Raw genomic sequence first — 18,974 nt, forward strand, 5'->3', positions numbered from 1 at the left:
GAAGTGATCTGAAACGGCGCAGCATATAACAAGCTAACAAGGAGAGCTGAAGCCTTTTTTGAGGTCTTCAGTAGATGCCAAGAACAAAAAATTGGCCACGTATCTGCGTGCTCCGCTGCAAATGCCGTGTAAAGACGATAGAGGAGGCGCTGCGTTAGAGTTACTGTATATGCTACCTTCAGAAAGGTAGAATATACAGTAACTCTACCCTGCGTGAGATATGGGCGCCATCTGGCAATACATCGGGAAACATGAGCTTGTGCAGAGGGTTTCCTTCCTCCGTGGCAGAGGGCGTTCGTCGGCGCGCATAGGCATTTTCAGCGCAGCTTAAGAAACTAGGGTCTTTAGAATTACGTATCTATGTATGTTCTATTAAAGGAACACACCACCTAATACTTACCTAGTGATGTTGTGCCTCAGATATGCGTAATATTTACTTTTTGATCGACAATGTTCACAAGTATGAACAGCCGTACCAGCTCAAGATGGGTGGGCGGTAAGCAAGTGGTTCAGCTTTGGCCGGGTCGCTGAATCGGGTGACAGACAGACAAACAGAAAGACAGACCAAAATTACTGCGTTTAAGTTCCCCAAGAAAGACTATCGTCTTTAATAAACGCTGCCGACAGTCTAGAATGGTGCGCCTTTTGCCAGAAAGGACCACTCGCTCTTCAAGTATAGTCATCGCCATTGCGGCCATACAACTAAGGACGGCACCGACGGAAGCATAAGGATGATGTTAATTGTATCGCAAAACATTCCTATACCGCACATTCGAATCGTTTTAGACTTATTTGACGAGGTAATTCAAGCCCAAATGAAATGTTACAATCTGTACGAGCCTAATACAAATTCTACTCCTGAATACCGACAATAGTGGGCTAATAGATTTAGCCGTGATATAGATGTGAGGTATTTTGGTGACATGAGCATCCTGGGGAAAAATTGTTAGAGCGGGCCCCACCGTATTGTCAGCAGCAAGAAGCTGCGTTTTCCTCAGTTTCACTTAAGGTGTACTTCGCTCTTTTAGAAAAAAAAAGCGCCACACTTCACGGCTTTCGGTGCCCCATATATTGGGCTGCTAACCTTGCTGTTTTGTATCTTGAACAACTAAACGAACAATCCTACGGTGGACGTATGCGCAAGGTCAATCTAAATAGGTCGCGAAAGTCGGAACGAAAAGTGGTCGGAAACCTATTGCGACAAACATCAACACCCGCGTGACGATTAAAGCGCTACTAGGTGAGGGGGGGACAAATAATGAAAACAAAAAATTAATTAAGCGTTTATTTTCATTAGTTTTAAATTTATTTGTCACGAATTAAATTAGTAGATTACTTTAATCAAACTTTAGTCTTGGGTATGTGGTTGAGTGGCCAGTTTTTTTCGTTTATTTTCAGAAACAGCGGGCACATGCAGGCAGTCTCGTAACATGGGCCAACGGTTTTGCGCATTTTGATAATTTTGAGATGCAAATGGCGTTGCTCGTTTTTGCGCAGTAGGTTTGTGCCTGTCGTCCGTAGATATTTCCTCGCATAACCGTTGTTTTCTAGTCGTGGTACTTGGCAGAACGTAATATAGCCCATCGCAGCCATCGGGAACCGTTTCAGTGACTGTGTTTTGCCAGCGCACGGCCGGCGTGCTGTCGCCCTTCGGGACGATGAGTCCGCCACGCTACGCGAAGAAACGCTGCGCTGTCTACGGATGCAAGAGCAACACGTGTGCAAGGTTTGTGTGTGTGATGTGGATTGTGTGGCCCGTGACGGGGCGAAGAGGGAACGACAGTTCTGCTCTGCTGTACGCCTTGGAGGGGAAGACGACGAAAAGGAAGCGCGAGCGGGGCGTGCGGTTTGAGGAGTTGGAGCACGACACGGTTGGAACGGCAGCCGCTGGTCGGCGGTTCGGGTCGCGACATCGCTTAACCAGGCGTCCGGCAGCCATGTGGACCTGGTGAGCCTGATTCCCGCTCTGTGCCCCTTGCTGACACGGTGACCGGCAGCCTAGTCTGTTCCTGGCCTGAAGTCCTGGGGCCCGAGTGGTGTCACGAGGTGGCCGCGGCTCATGTTGGCGACGGGCAGCTAACCTGCGCTGCAGTGGCCTGGTGATCTACCGGCCTGCAGTGCCATCATCACCACCACTACCACCTCGCCACGGTCAAGGTAGCGTGACTGTTGACTGACCAAGGAGTACCGGTTACGACCGACCTCGCCGCAGCGGCAGCAGTTCATAACGGCGAGTAGGACAGTTTGTGTGCGAGGCGCGTAGGACGTTTAGGATGTAAATAAGGAATGCTGTAGTGTGTTGTGTGTGAATCGTCAGAGTTGTCGGTTGTGTTAAAGTCTGTGTTGTATGTACAAAATCGCCTGACTGCCGGTTGAATTATTTCGGATCCTGGGCCCACATTACACCATCACAGTGTGCACGTTGAATTGTTATGCTACTTCTGATTTTTGTGTTATATATTTTGGGGTAATATCCTGTTCAACTGCAATATTTCGCCAATAAAATGCACCTTATTTATCAAATCTGTCTTTTTCGTCTTCCCGTTATCTTGCAGGCTTCCATTATGGAGCCGTCATAGTGATAAGAAAAAGAACATGCAGCTATAAAAAAAGTAAGAAGCGGCGCCCTGTCAAAAAATTTCATAATTTCGCGCCCATCGCGTTAAAACGTGACGTCATTTCCGCTTCCGGTCGTGACGTCATCTTTTTCTTTTTTTTAATTCTGTTTGTACCCTCCTCACATAGAGGGCGACTGTTGCAACAACTAGCCACCGGCTTGACACGTGGGCTTCTACGGAAGTTACGCTACCAGTTTACATATACCTTGGTATGCGTATGATTGCGGTTGGGTTGGTGCATTAGACGTTTCCTGACCTTATCGATTGACGTCATCACACAAAGAATTAAGAAAACATTTGTTTAACAGCCCAAGGTGGCGGCGCCCATGTGTGTTACGTAAAATCGTCTACAAGCTGCCATGATGGGCGAGAACCGGGCAGCAAGATAACTCGCAGCGTAGAGTTTAATACGTTGTGGCATACTGGCAATCACGCATACGACTTTGCGCGATCCTCTGCGGAGTGAGGGCGCAAAAATGTTTTAGCGACATTTGAAAAGAAAAGAAAGCGCGCCGTTCACGGCTTTGACGTCATGGCCTGCGACGCTTCCTTCGCGCTCTCAAGGTTGACCAGAGATGCCCGGTTGGTTCGAGGCGCTCTTTTCAGGGGGCAGCCTGGCCGTCAACCAATCGAGAATGTCTTTGAGAACTTCTTGGGCGACTCCGTCGGGCTCCTCTAGGAGGGTGTGGTATGCGCCATTGTACAACTGCGATGTGAATGGAATGAAGATACGATGTGATAAACATGGAGCAAAACTTTTGTGAATAGACTGAAGATACGATGTGATAAACATAGAGCAAAGCTTTGGTTTCAGCTAGGTGATCATACATACATCACATGTAAAGAGCTGTGGTTGCTACCCACAATTCCAGTTTACAATATTTATCGCTAACAGTAGTGACATGACTGAAAGACGGGTTATTGAAACTGTGTATATCAGTCAACAAGGCTCGAAGTGTATCAGCAAACCATCCATATGATTACTGGATAAAGAAGCGTCATTTTTGGTCAGCCATTTGCCCGTTGTAAAATACTATCTTACATAAGACTGTGAGCATGCACGTGTAAGAGCTTTTTATGTTTTAGTGATGGTGGGAGTGCGCATGTTTCGATGGTGTGGTTGCTTATGTGTGATTTTGTTCGGCAAGGAACAAGACGTGCTGATATTTGGCACCCATCCTGTCCACCGTGTTCTTCGTCCTCGTCCGCTTCGCGCCTACGTGTTTCCATAAGTGATGAACATGACCGAGGCGTTTGACAAACAGCCGCAATACTAGTGCTGAAATGACGTTGAAAGCCATATAACTGTGCCGGAGAATACGTTATTTACCGCGACCACTATCAATCAGCTGCCCGCCGTGGGGGCGCAGTGGTTACGATGCTCGGATGCTGACCCGAAGGTCACGGGTTCGATCACCGCCGCGGCGGTCGCCTATCCCGAGGACTCAAAAATGCTAAGAAGCCCGTGTCAACACCTAGGTGAATGAGGCTAGCAGATTGCTCACTTTGAGGCTCTTGTCTCTGCTTGCGGCCTTTTCGAAGAACTGCTTCGATGCTTCAGGGTCACAGACCACATCGCCTGTTCCGTGCTGCAGAAGAAAGGGCAGTTCTACGGCACTCGATCGAGCTTGAGCTTCCTGTAAGATATCAAAGACGGAAATCACATAAACGAAAGCATGCAAAATATAATATTGTGTGTTGCAACAGCATTGGCTCTTTCGTAAACATTTTACATTGTAATCGAATTTTCACCATGAATTTTTCCCTAGCTTATGTACTGTCGTCTACTAATGTACTGTATTTCTCTGCCCACTCCAATAGGTGTCCGAACACGTGGGGTGAGGGAGGAAAGAGGGAAGAAAAGGCAGCCGGCCCCCCTTATCATCTAAGGGGGCTCCAAGTCTGCCCATACGCTTGCTCAATCGTACCCATCCCGTCATTGTCTGAAGGGCAGTGTTATACCACGCAGATTTTTGACGATAATGGCGCTATGTTGGATTCCAAGAACTGCTCCCTTCCCCCATTTACTACCGGAAAGCCGTAGACCAAAGGCAGAGCAATTTGAGAAGCACGTCATCGCTTCATTTTCATATTTGCATTCATTGCAAAGCTTGTTTTTTTTAAATAGCACTTGCTGTCGGGCTAGTTGGTGCATAGGTGAACTTCAATTGATGGCGCAAATGTTAAGAGAGGAAGGAAGAGGACATATAAGACACGGACAAGCGCACACTCGCAACTAAATTTCATTCTTCCGAAAGCTTAGCTTAAGAACCCTCAAGCATGCGCACAATACCACAAAAGCAAAATCAGTCTCTGAAATCACCACTTGATTAAAACCTATCCACCAAAACCTATACTGAATTTTATAATGCGCAGTGCGTAATATTATTATGGCTTTCGCCTTAATAATAATATGAATTGCGCATGCGTATGCCAAGGTGTCCCACGACCGACGGGTTCCTCACCTCTATCGCGTCCACCATGGCGACCACCCATCGAAGGCGGACGGTTCCGATGTAGTTGAGCGGGTCGTTGTTCATCCGGGCCACGACGGCGATGTCTCTGCAGGAGCAATCGGCGTTCGCCGTCACCGTCGGGAGGCAAGGCATGATGCAGACCAGCAGGCGAGCCAAGCATGTCTGCAAGTGAAAGTGTTCAGACAGAACTCGGGTTGTTGTCTATGCATTATTCGCGGTAGCATATTCGTTGAATTGAGACAGTAGGAGGACAACGCTGCTCTTGCAACAACGGACATCCCAGATTGGCTGACATTAGTGGACATACGGTAACACTGGTGGACATTTGGTAGCATTGGTTAACGGGTCCATCAACGACTCCGAGTTCAAAGACGAGACAGTGGTTTCTTTCACGCCTTCACTGCCTTTCCCACAGGCGCTGTCTTCGCCTCGCCAATTATTTCTTCACAAAACACATGGACAATGTCAACACTAAGCGTTGAGCCTATCAGTATTTATCGCACGTCGGCTACACGTGGTTATTTCCGTTTGCGCAGTCGAAAACGCACGAAACGAAGTGAGATCAGTTTACCGCGCACAACAGTCATGCGAGACAAGACAGAACGGACGTGTGACTGCATGGCGAAGCAGTGTAGGAGCCAATTCACAGCTTATACTTCTCGTATATGGACCAATCTAGACTTTATTTCCTCGTGACGTCACGTGAACAGACTGCTGGCGTCACGAATTGTGCCGAAAAGACGGGAAGCGCCGGGAGACAATAACACGCTTATTCTTTGTATTTTCAGATGCTGTTTAGGGTCCCTTTAAGACAGATTCCAGCCCGAGAAAAGACAGCTGATACTCAGACCTGTCTGTTTTAGTTTTTCTTCATCCGTCGAATCCCGTTCTGCTAAGGTTTGTCGAAGCCTTTGAGAGAAAAAAAAAAAAACGATTGCTTTTCCAGACAAGTGCCTCAAGGCACCCCGATTTGTACCCGTTCTTATGTCCACCTGAATGTTAGTGGTGTTTCAGCGCGATTTTTAAGATTCTTTATCAACTAGAATGACCTCAGCCCTGAGGCTTCTATTGTTGGGTCTCTCTCAAAAATTCAATGGCACCGTCTTCATACGACCCCCTTGTCTTGTGTCGATGCGTCTGGTTTTCATTTGCCGGATAATTGTGCCAGTTATCTTTCTTTTTAAGTTAGAAGAAGGCGCCTTACGTCAAGCATACCTAAAAATCTAGTTTCTAAAATTTGGAGTGTCACATATGCGCTTCATATGGTTAGTATTTGATAATGGTTATGTAAGCTGAACACTGCGCCCAAGAAGTCAGCTTTATTTGAAGTGTGATTGTATCGCATGGAATGCGACTGGTCAAATGCATGACCACTGGCTGACATATTAGTCGGTTAAATCTTATTTAAATTAGTCTTAAGAAGCGCTGTCCACGGCTACGGCCTATAAGCATACGCAGGGGGCATAAGTGATATGGTGTATTTCATGGTAAGCCAGAACAAGGAGGCGGTGAGGGCGACGATTTCAGCTGCGTAACTTATTTGAAGGTATATAATAGCTATGTTCAATTTATTATAGCTGTATTTCAGCGCGAATAAAAGACAACCAAATATAACAAATGAGAAAGCACCGAATATCTCGTCTTGATAGTTCTGTATCGTAAGTAAAATGTGTCAGCACACCGCTTATAACAGTGCGCGAAGAACTGCTGTATTCGACAGGTGGCACGCTTTTTTTTTTTTTAGGATTCGACCTGCGATGGCATACTTATTCCTTACATGGGGAATTAGCGTCGCAAGTATTTCATCAATGTGAAATTATAAATTTAAAACTAACTATTTCAGTGCAACAGTTTCGTTCGCAATAAGCACAGCAAGCCACTTTGTGGCGTAACCCTTCGCGCGTTTGAGTTGTCAATTTCCCAAAGCGTTAGCAATCGCGGTAGCTTAGCACGTAAGGCGTCGCACTTGTAAGCTCGCCGGCGTGGTTTCGATTTCCAACCACGGCGACCGTACTTCGATAGGCCTGACTGGCTGCCCAGGCGGCGCTGCGAAAACGGTGCTAAAAAGCGCCCCCTACGACAAGTTCTTTGGTTTCGAGTAGTCAGACACGCGGCCGCATGCAGCACTAAGCTCAGATGCGCAATGGAGCCGCCGCTGTCGGTTGTGCTGCGCTTTGGATCTCGGCCAGTTTCTGGCGTGGCTGAGTTCTTCAGGCCAAGCAATCTGCGTAAACGCAAGAAGCTCGTCAACGTCAAGTATGTTTACGACGTGCAGGAGATTGAAGGAACCACTTCGGCGCGCTGCAACTCGCGAGTGCAGCGAATCTCATACGACGTTGAACTCGAGTTAAGTTTTACGAGGCATGCTCGCGCGATTAACGACAGTGCATAAACGAATAGATTGCTGTTAAGAAAGCCGACATGATTTGCATTACACGACGAAACGGAATCAAGAAAGGTGCAGTGACGAAGGCTAGCCGTCGGCGGCCCGAATGGGCGCATTCGCGTCGTGTGCCGTTTTCTGCCGCATTCAGTCGCAAACACACTTTTTCCCCATGCACGGTCGTAATTCTCAACATTTGCTTCTAGGGAATTCGTCAAATTCTGCCAGCGTGCGGTGGCGGTCGAGAAGCGACAGCGCGCAATGTTTACAGCCGGCCGCTGGAAGCAGCCGGCTGTAAGCTGCCGGAAAAATCGTAGGCACATACGCAGGGTGACTCATGGCATCGTTTTTCTCGTTTCGCACGAAATGCCAGCTGCATATCCTCGTGATCGCCGTCGGCAGCCACGGCGTGCCGTCTGGACTGCACCCAGGGAATATATACATATATAAATGCGTGCACGCGCGTACGAAAAGTAATTGGCACGTTACGTTGCAAACCACGTTTTGCTCGCGTACTCACTTCACGCGTCGGACGGCACGTATCCAGCGGTTCCGTCGCTCCACTTCGTACGGCTTTCAGGGGAACCAGTAAAACCGCACATTAGGATCCTTACCCCCATGTTCGAGGCAATTAACCACGCAACAATAACGGCGGCGACCGCGCTTAGGGACCGCGCGCTGCTCAGAGCCGTCGCCCAGACCACCTGCTTTCGGCACGGTTTGTTGAAGCAGTGATCGCTCGTCAAACATGTCAGACTCTGCAGGCATAGCGGACAAGTTCCTGCGTACGTTTTAAGCACTTTTTCAGCCTGAAAACTAGGCGCAAAATTAAGTAAAACGCTTAAAGCAACTGAGAACTGCGTAACTCGCCGGTCGGCGTCCATTTTTGACTACCCAAGCAACTTCGGCGCACGCCACCAGGCTCCGCCACAGTACTCAAAACTCCAGCGCGTCAGCCCTATGGGGGCTAAATGTAAAGAACGTCCATGTGCTTAGATTATATGGACGTTAAGGAACCGCAAGTGGTCTAATTATCCGGAGTCCCCAGTACGCTGTCGTGAATAATATCGTGATTTGAACACTTAATGTGCCAGGAAGTATTCCTAATCTCCGAAAGTGACAGTTTTGACGCTTAATATCTCGCGCTTGCTTGCATACGGCGGCCAATCTCGCTTGCAGTGACTTCGTGAACTAATGCAAAAAAAAAAAAATGCTTACAAGAGTGGCGGCTAGGGCTAACTGGAAGGTCATGAAAAAAAAATAGCGAAAGCTATTGCTATTGTCCCCAGCTGTTGCTTCCTCCCCAGCTTGCGGTATTGCTCTTGTCACGGCACAAATAATGTGACAGAGGTGGCTTCCAAACTTCTCTGTATCGCAGTCAACAGTGAAACGTTCATGTTTGGGGTTCAGTTTCTGCTTACCGTGAACCGCGTGTAATACGGGTGCTTTATGCCAAGTAGGGGTGACATCACAACCATGCCAGCGAAACCGCCGGGCCTGCGCAGTGCCACCAGGATGACCAGCAGACCACCCTGTTCAACAGAAGACAACGTAGGGTAAACACAAGACGTGGCCCCAGTAAAAATGTCGAGTTATATTGCAACGCGCGCTCGGTTACATGTTACCGTTACACGTGTTACCAAAGCTCGGTGCAGGCCGCGCCGCAATGTGGGGGAAACTTCCCAGTTGTTGTGCAATGTGCTCAGCCCCGCCACGGTGGTCTAGTGGTTATGGCGCTCGACTGCTGACCCGAAGGTCGCGGGATCGAATCCCGGCCGCGGCGGCTGCATTTTCGATGGAGGCGAAAATGTTTGAGGCCCGTGTACTTAGATTTAGGTGCGCGTTAAAGAACCCCAGGTGGTCGAAATTTCCGGAGCCCTCCACTACGGCGTCTCTCATAATCATATCATGGTTTCGGGATGTTAAACCCCAGATATTATATTACAATGTGCTCATAACATTGCGCACACACCGCCAGCAGTTCAGTTTCTTCTCGAACTAAGGCTAGCACCAGCGATAACACTGGAAGGTTTGACTAGGCGTGTGTAAAAGCCGACGCGTTGCGAGGCGTGTGTAAAGCCCCCTCCCCCCTTCTATCCCCCCTTCCACCCTTCTGACTACGCCAGTGTAGAGTACAGAGAGTAAACAGGCCTTCATTCTCAAGCAAGAACACGATTGCCGCGTGGCAAAGGCGGCATATCAGTGTTGGAATCTGTTGTCTCGTTATAAACGGTAAGCGCATGAGTTGATGTACAACGACCCCGAACGCCGGGGACCCTGTTCAAGGACGAGCGGAGGAAACCTCGCGGTATTGCCTGAAAAGAACGCCTGTCCTTCGAGGTGGTCTACACGTACCCTATTCCTGTAGTCGCGGACAACTTTTATTCGCAGTGAAGCGAAGGCTGCAGAGCGAAACCACGCGAATGCTACCGTCAATGAATGTAGTCCGTAACAGTGTCCTTGCTTTCTACGTGAGAATTAGGATTAAAAAAAGAACTCCTTTATTTTCCACAGGAAGCTCTTTGAGAGAGGACCAGGGTGTAAGGTATCTTACACCGTGGACAGGACGTAGCACCCGGCGGTGTGATAGTTATACTTGATTTAATTCACACGTTGTCCTTTCACATTTTTGCACGTGTGAGAAAGTCGCGCCTTTTACGAGCACCTCAAACGCCTAAGGGCGTTTGCTTCTTCGGTTGAGCATGAGTTGAGCAATGAGCACTGGTGAACTGGCGCGTGGCCGACGTTAGGCCGACGGCACTGTCAGCGCCGCGTAACGGTCGTCGACGAAAACATCGCGCATGCGCATCATGCGTTCTACGAAATAATCTTTCCACTGCGCGCACACAAGCGTATCCACAACGAGCGTATACGTGACATGGTGCGCGCGGTGGAAAGAGTGTATCGCAGAGCACATGCTGCGCATGAGCAATGTTTCCAAGGATTGCTGTTACGCGGCGCTGACAGTGCCGTCGGTCACGCGCTCGCGTGTTCACCCTAAGAGTGCTCATCGCTGCACATCTCATTATGGCTCTTCCGCCGACTAGCCTCAGAAACTTGCGACGAACTTTACCCACCAATAGTCGCCTAAGCAGAGAAATCTAATGCTACGCGAAGCCTATACCGCACAGTCATCACTTTCCACAGAGGTACGAAACGCGCTCTGAGCCTAACTACTTCGCGTAGGAGCGGTACATGTGTAGATGCCCCGCCCCGTAGCTTTTCCTTCATTGCCAAGAAAAGTCCCGTGTCAATCTTTTCTTGTGTGCCGTTTCATTCGAGCCCCCGTTTCATTATGAACCAACACCAACTCGCCCAATTCTTTATTATAAGAAATGTTGTCCGCGAGTATAGAAGATAGCGGTAGGACGGTGAGTACAAGATCACATGTTTGGTTGCTAAATAGTTCTTAATTTTGCATGAGCGCTCAGTTCTTGTTTCTTAGCTAGGTTTTTAGCTGCGGAGAGTTTAAGGGACAGCCCTGTCGTCGTCTCATGTCTCGCGTTGTGGTCACGGAGGTCCCACGTTTGATACACATAATCCGAGCAGGCTGCATCTTTGGAATACCAGCGCCAGAAGAGAGCAGATAAATAGAAGGGCAAACACAGGCGAATCAATGCTTCCCAGTTCGTACAGCTTTCACTCGGGGTGGAATTGGCTTCGATTTTTGTAGCGTTAGCTACACTGGCCTAGCCGAGCCAGTTTCGCGCGCCTCCTGAAGAGCCGTGCTGCGCATGCGCGAGGATCAAGGATGTCACACAGCTGGCGCACCAGAGCCGGCACCTCCCGCGCACTCCGCCGCCGCCGGTCTGCGCATTCGAGAGGAGTGACGTCGTAGCCGTGGCAGACGTACTGGCGCCGCCATGCGCGCAGCTATTCGCCTTCGCTATGCAGTCGCCGTCTGACACTGCGCTGGAGCCGCTTGATAGTGCCTCTGACTGGCTTTTGCCAGTGTGGTATAGCGATGGAGAAGAAGAGCGCAAATGCTGCACAACGGCGCAGAAAAAGGTGAGAAGCTTAACTCATCGAATCCCGAAGTAGTTGCCTGGCAAAATAAATATACATGTGCCAATAATACGTATACCATGTGTGGGTCATTGGAGCAGCAGTAAGCATGATAATCAAGCTTAATCCTAGACAACCAGGAAAGCTAAGAATAATTAGCTGAACCTTTGCTAATGCTACGTTATCCTGGCATAGCCGAGCTAAGCCACTGCATTTTTTCGTTTTTTCTATTGCTTAAATTGATAAACGCTGCTCGTACCATGACATACGCACAGCAGACACCAACTGTGCAATTTGACCATCGAGATGGAGTAATAATTTGCCTGAGCAGGGTCTTTCTCACAATGGGTTTGAAGTAACCCCACCATCAAGGCTTCTGTTTCCTAGGCTTCTGTTTCCTCGTACATATCCCCACCATGGAGTGTCCGAAGAGGTAGACCGGTTTGCCGGGAAACTTTGCCTGCTCCATGTCGATGTGCGTGAGAATATCGTCCACGTAGATGTCGAACGTCCTGATCATGGCCCTGGGTCCCTCGCTTCTGCCGTGACCGACTGCAAAGACGGTATCATCCGAATCAGCCATATCGCCCCAACGCCTTTATCATACTCTTAGCAATAGCCCTCAAAATATTTGTAGTATATTATTCGCACATCTGACCTAATTGTTGGATCGACAGGTTGTGATTACGCACAGGTAACGGCATCATTTTTCAAATACTTGACACAGTGCTGACGAAGACACATCTTCAGACATCGGCCCCCTGCATCACATAATATAAGGCCAAGATACCCAAGAACAAGACTTGCGTGTTTTTTTAATGCCTTGATGTAAGCATTATAACTTCGCGTCGATGCACAAGCACTTCTGTATCATCGCGAAATCCGAGAAACCGAACTTCAATCTACCTCTTCTATGCGATAATCAATCTATGTTACGAGTTCGATAGGAACAAAACAGGTAATGTTTTGGGATAAATTCAATAAATGATATGACTTAAACAAGAAATCGGGAGTGGTCACTGATCGAAAACTAAATAGGTGTTTCCTATCATACACACTCAAGCAGAAAAAGAAAAAAAGAGCATGCGTTACTTTTTTTTTCTTAAAATCTATTGCTCGTGACTACCCGTGTATGTATAGCAAAAGCGGCCCATTGCAAGCAGGTTTTTTTTTTTTTTCACTATGCACAACGCCACTTGCCATGGTCGTGAGAAAACACATAGAAGCCCCGAGGAGCCAGGGCCTTCGCCAGGATCATGTAACCGTCGTCTTGTGAGTAGTCACCGTAGCCGTGCGCCATAAAGAGTAGTGCCCTGTAACAACAAAAGAAAAACGCTCGTGTTTTAGCAATTTTTTATTTTTCAACGATTTATCAATTGGCCAAGCATTCCGTCCTTCTAGAATAATGGCCAACTTACGATTAGGAAACACCGATTAGGAAACTATTTAATCAACACTGTCTGTAAGTCTGGCCAGATATCTATGAGCAATATGTAGCAATACAACTGGGGAACGTGCAATCATGCCTGGGCTCCGCTTCGGTTCTCCAGGTCGTGCAGACGATGTTGTGTCCGTCTTCATTCAGGAACGAGGTGCTATCGTCGACGCGAACGCTGCCTGTTGACATCTTTGGTAGATGAGTTCGGTCGGTGGATTCCTGGGCAGCTACAGATGCAATTCACCTCTTCTTCTTTGTCGTCTCTGTCTTGCTTTTTCGTTTACGTTAGACAGAAGGAGAGAGGGGACATAGAAAAAATTAAGGAAACCTTGCTCTATCGGGAAAATGGGGGCAATTTCTTTTCCTTTCTTTCTTTCTTTCTTTCTTTCTTTCTTTCTTTCTTTCTTTCTTTCTTTCTTTCTTTCTTTCTTTCTCTTTCTTTCTTTCTTTCTTTCTTTCTTTCTTTCTTTCTTTCTTTCTTTCTTTCTTTCTTTCTTTCTTTCTTTCTTTCTTTCTTTCTTTCTTTCTTTCTCATAACTGTTTCCTTCCTCCATGCCGGGAAATGGAGCTTCATACACGTGCTTAGTAGCGCAGCACCGCAGTTGCCAGTATCAGCAACGACGGTCATGCGTTCATATCCAGGTCACAATGAAATGCGGAAACGTGAAATTGCAAGGCAACTCGATAAAAAATCAGATTACCAAATCAGCATTTGCCGATTTCCGACAAGCTTATGAACGAGAGAGCGTCAGTGATTCGAAAACAGCGCATGCAAATACGCATGTTACTAGCGCACCTTCAAGGACAGCATTTCTGTACGCCCGACTCTTAGTTATAAAAGCTTCGATTAAAAGGCAGAGAGGTAAACCAAAAGTATTTTCCGCTGGCTGCCCTGCACAAGCGGAAGGGGTCATGTTGGACATTTTGTTGCCAAACTTGTTTCAGTCCATACAAAACAGTGCGGCACGATGAAATCGTCGCTTGGTCTTACTGCTCTTGTGACTCAACATTAACCATTGGAAAGAAAGAAGAGAATCACGACTGTCACTATTTATCATTATCATTTTTATCTGACAGGTTTCTGTAGTCTGGGGTGCTTTTCTGGATACTGTCGAATTCCACCATATTGTCAAATTTTGTAATGACGGCATTTTAAGCCAATCATAGAGGCCGTAGCAGCCCTCTGGTCCAATCAGAGTTGACCAATGGCGGAATTCGACAACATGGCAGATTTTGACAATGTCCAGAATCAGTACCGTCGTGGTATAGTGCGGTATAAGTGGTGCCACGTGTATTGCCTCCTCCAAGACGCGACTACACAAATTTGTCGAATCATCCAGAAGATTACGCTGCTAGGGCTACTGACCACAGGAAACCATTTTTTTGCAATCTTTTATCTGTTTCTCTTTGAATGAACATCCATTATGCTACACTTATTTGCATCGCATTTCGTCCCTAGAAGACAAAACAAAACAATCGTCAGAAAAGAGGCGCGTACTCTCGCCTGCAGTATCCGTTTGCAAACCAGTTTGCAGGCAAGCCATTTATCAATGCTGGCGACAGGTCGAACCCCGGAAAAACGACAGCTGCCGGTCCAGCCGAGACTGAACTGAACTTCGTGGTTCTCCAGCTGGTTAACATACATCCGTATAAAAATAAATATATGGACATCCAGTTTTTCACCGAGCGTGCGTCTGTCGTCTCCTCTTCTTGTGCACGCTTCCAGGAAGCTGGGTTACTTCGTTTCTTTAAGTATTTACCAACAGACCCAGCAACAGATTATTCTGCTATCTAGTTTTTGTAGAGATTCCTAGACGGAGGAAGAGGGACGGTCAGCCTAGAACAAATAGAAGAACGTATGCGTATGCACGAAAGGGATGGACGCTGAGTGAGTGATAGTTTATTTGAACAGATGGCTCTTTGGCCTGCTAGGACGGAGGCTGTCGCTTTTCTTTTGCGTTTCACAGCACATACCAGTACCTAAAGAAGACAAATGGGACACCCCGCTGACAAGTCCAAGTCGCGACTACTAGTTGCAGCGGTGAACAGGTTTGGGTTATCAGCACAATGTTGCAGCTACCTGAAACAAGGCAACATCTCACTTTTGGGCACCAAGATCTCGTGTGCCACTTCTGGACCACAATAAAGTTCACTCACTCACTCACTCACTCACTCACTCACTCACTCACTCACTCACTCACTCACTCACTCACTCACTCACTCACTCACTCACTCACTCACTCACTCACTCACTCACTCACTCACTCACTCACTCACTCACTCACTCACTCACTCACTCACTCACTCACTCACTCACTCACTCACTCACTCACTCACTCACTCACTCACTCACTCACTCACTCACTCACTCACTCACTCACTCACTCACTCACTCACTGGTCTCCAAAATAATGTTTATGCACTTACACTTTTTCACTCTCTCTCATTTAGCCCGTTTATCCTTTCCTCACTGCGGGGTAGCCAACCGGACCCACCCTGCCTTTCCGTACTTCTGCCCCGCCACGGTGATCTAGTGGTTATGGCGCTCGACTGCTGACCCGAAGGTCGCGGGATCGAATCCCGGCCACGGCGGCTGCATTTTCGATGGAGGCGAAAATGTTTGAGGCCCGTGTACTTAGATTTAGGTGCACGTTAAAGAACACCAGGTGGTCGAAATTTCCGGAGCCCTCCACTACGGCGTCTCTCATAATCATATCGTGGTTTTGGGACGTTAAACCCCAGATATTATTATTTCCGTACTTCTCTCTCTCTCTCTATCTTTTACTCTGAGCGCTAGCTTCTTCCAGTAATGAGTATAAACATGCTTTTTGCAAAATGCACACGCTGATGGATGTTGCACGAGACCTCAATCATCATTATCGTAATTTTTTTTCCGAGCACGCGCGAGAGAAGTAGAGACGTTCGCCACGCAATCTTGGCCGCACGAGGCGAAAGAATCGAGGACATCGGCCTGCTACAAGCGACGTCAAAAGGTAAGGTAGAACCCGTATTCTTAGCAAGGGCTGACTTCTGGCCTTGTTGGTACGACATATCTGAAGTGTTTAGCGCAGAATTATGAAGATGTGGTAAGCATTATGTAGGACAGACGGGGCGTTGTCTTAATGACAGGCTCAGGGAGCACTGCAACACTGTCAGGAAAGGCAGCGATGGCTGGTTAGCCACACACTGCTGCGTGTGTGGTTGCGTTCCGCTTTTTGATAAATGTTTCATTGTCCGTAGGCACCTTGACGAAACAACTCGTTTAATCATCGAATCGGCAACTATTCATAGGCTTGGCGAAGATTGTGTTAGCACCCCGTCACTATCGCTAACAAAGAACTGGTGTTCCTCGACAGTGCTGTACCTGCGCATGCGTGATTTTTTCTCAAGTGTATAAATATGTGTGATCCGGATTCAAATAAATCATTTGCTGAAAGTTAGCGCCTGTGTACGTGTTCTCCCTTCTTGTCCCGTCTTCATAACTCTGCGCTAAACACTTCAGACCCGTATTCTTGTTGCGAACGGGTGCTAAGTTGCTTGTTTCGGTGAGACCCCATATAAATCTGAAAATCTAGAGCGACGCTACCCCTACTTCAATTCCTTTTGAGGGCACTGGCTGCTGCGATGTTTCAATAGGGTTCAGGTCTCTGCTGGCTGCTGCATCGTACGATGGATCAGGAAGAGTCCAGGCTTCAGCCATTCTCATAGTGCCAGGATGGTATCTACCTGGTTCCGTTCTACACAGTGGTTTCGTTAGAACATGTGTGCAGCTCACTTCATAAACGAAAATAGGCAGCGTCTAGTAGCGGGGTTGACCACCGAGTAGTTCGGTGAATATTTCGCCTAGAAACGCGAGTCATATAAGAAAATATCTGGGGTTTAACGTCTGGTTTTCATTTGCCGGATAAGTGGGCCCGTTATCTTTTTTTTAAATTATAATAATATCTGCGGTTCAACGTCCCAAAACCACGATATGATTATGAGAGACGCCGTAGGGGAGGGCTCCGGAAATTTCGACCACTTGGGGTTCTTTAACGTGCACCTAAATCTAAGTACACGAGCCTCAAACATTATCGCCTCCATCGAAAATTCAGCCGCCGCGGCCGGGATTCGATCCCGCGACCTTCGGATCAGCAGTGGAGCGCCATAACCCCTAGACCACCGTGGCGGGGCAGTCATATAAGAAAAGGCGATGTCAGCGTAAAAGAAAAGCTTTAAACAAGCGGACAGCAAGCGTTCGAAGAAGGACTAGTAATGTGCATCGGTTCGAAGTCACGCCATGATCGCTGGTCTGTCATATGTGCGATTAATATTCTTTTCATGCGAAGGCCATGTACCGGTATAGAAAGAATAACGATTCGAACCCATGGTCTACCAACTCTGTTGGAGCTCAAACCCCAGACTTTCCGAGCACGTAGGGTGTCGAACCCTCTACCTCTGAAATATACAGTGACTCGAGCACTGGAACTGCCGAATGTGTTGAACCCGTGACCTCCGAGGTATATAGGAACACAAATTCATCACGTGCAGGGTATCGAACCCTCGACCTCGGAAGTGTATGGGGTCTCAAACACTGAACCTTTCAAATGTGTACGGTATCGAACGCTGGACCTTGAAGCCAATGAAGATTCGAACCCATTATATTCCCAGCATGTAGGGTGCTGAACCCTCCAGCTCAGAAGTATATCGGGAGTCGAATCCTGAACCTTTCAGGCACGTAGAGTATCAAACCCTCGACCTCCGAACTGCACAGGAATTCGAGCCCCGAGCCTTCTAAGCATGTCAGATATCGTTTAGTCAATACAAGAATTAACAAAAGCAAAAGAGCATACCCAGCATCTTAATGTAAAGGTAGGGGCAATAGCTATCATAACTTGTAAACGCTATATAGCTTTTTATAGCTTTGGGACGCTTACAGTACTCTCTGCATGACTTTTTGAAATGGGAAACGCACGTTATTCCGACATTCTTTCATATTTCATGCGTTTGTCAAGTAGAAAGCACAGCCCGGTGGAACGCCATGCTCGATCCGTTCCCGAGACAAGCGAGCATAGCCAATATATGAGGTGTTGGCATAGCGTGGACGTTCGTCCAAAGTTTTGTAGCCAAGCTAACTGCACGTCAGCCGCGTCTACTCGCACATCCAGCGGACGCGCTTGCGAAAAATCATCTAGCTACTCATGTTTTCTGCCCCTGCCCAGTGAAAGCAAGCTTCTTTCAACATTCCTTTTAACATACCTTTAAAAGTATGTTTTCCAGCGTGACAACGTAGAGAAGTCAAGGTCAGTGCTTCTTTGTGGATGGCCCCGCCACGGTGGTCTAGTGGTTATGGCACTCGACTGCTGACCCGAAGGTCGCGGGATCGAATCCCGGCCGCGGCGGCTGCATTTTCGATGGAGGCGAAAATGCTTGAGGCCCGTGTACTTAGATTTAGGTGCACGTCAAAGAACCCCAGGTGGTCGAAATTTCCGGAGCCCTCCACTACGGCGTCTCTCATAATCATATCTTGGTTTTGGGACGTTAAACCTCAGATATTATTATTATTATTATTATTCTTTGTGGATGGAACTTGTACAGAGTTATTCGGTCATCATCAAGCGTAGAGATTGAATTTCTGGGCAAGTGTCATATTGGTGGTCCTCCAACTACGTGTTTGTGTTCTGTAGGTATGCCTCCACACATCTTAACAAAAATATAAAGTTGGACATAAAGGTTTACAGTTAGCAAAGTTAAACTCTCAAGTTTCCGTGAGGCCTGGGCTCATTTCCTCACATTTTAGTTCCGAATGCGTTGTACCTTTTGTCACTTACACAGTTATCCGTTCAATTAACAGCGTCATATACTTTACCTGTGCACAAATTCCCATTGGTGTCCCTTGTGAACTTCTGCAGATGATCGCACGTGGTTACAGAAAACAAGAATATAGCGTGCAGTAATTTCGCGTGGTGACGCCGTTTTCGTACTTATCTCCCATGCTTCCCGCCTGTATTTATGCGCGCACGGTTGGTAAACAAATGCAGGACACTTGATAGAGCCTGGAGGACTTACCTAAT

General features: G+C 47.6%; 1 protein-coding gene across 1 annotated transcript; it reads right to left on the reverse strand.

Moving 5' to 3' along the window:
- Positions 1 to 3,076: 3,076 nt before the first annotated feature.
- LOC119407062 (monoglyceride lipase) lies at positions 3,077 to 12,793 on the reverse strand. The gene is made up of 6 exons (XM_037673900.2): positions 12,684 to 12,793; positions 11,899 to 12,035; positions 8,900 to 9,010; positions 5,084 to 5,257; positions 4,124 to 4,255; positions 3,077 to 3,324 (listed from the first exon to the last, which is right to left on the reverse strand). Exons 1-6 carry the CDS (start codon positions 12,781 to 12,783, stop codon positions 3,178 to 3,180), a joined length of 801 nt encoding a protein of 266 aa, XP_037529828.2. The 5' UTR covers positions 12,784 to 12,793; the 3' UTR covers positions 3,077 to 3,177.
- Between the last annotated feature and the right edge of the window lie 6,181 nt (positions 12,794 to 18,974).

This window comes from Rhipicephalus sanguineus, chromosome 10 (genome assembly GCF_013339695.2).
Source record: "Rhipicephalus sanguineus isolate Rsan-2018 chromosome 10, BIME_Rsan_1.4, whole genome shotgun sequence".
In the NCBI taxonomy this organism is placed as follows: Eukaryota; Metazoa; Arthropoda; class Arachnida; order Ixodida; family Ixodidae; genus Rhipicephalus; species Rhipicephalus sanguineus.

Coding starts and splice junctions, on each gene's coding strand:
- LOC119407062 (XM_037673900.2), bottom strand. CDS start 12,783: ATGGCGCACGGCTACGGTGACTACTCACAAGACGACGGTTACATGATC. Junction 12,036..12,683: donor TGTGTTTTCTCACGACCATG/GCAAGTGGCGTT, acceptor CCGTCTTTGCAG/TCGGTCACGGCAGAAGCGAG. Junction 5,258..8,899: donor CGTATTACACGCGGTTCACG/GTAAGCAGAAAC, acceptor TTTCACTTGCAG/ACATGCTTGGCTCGCCTGCT.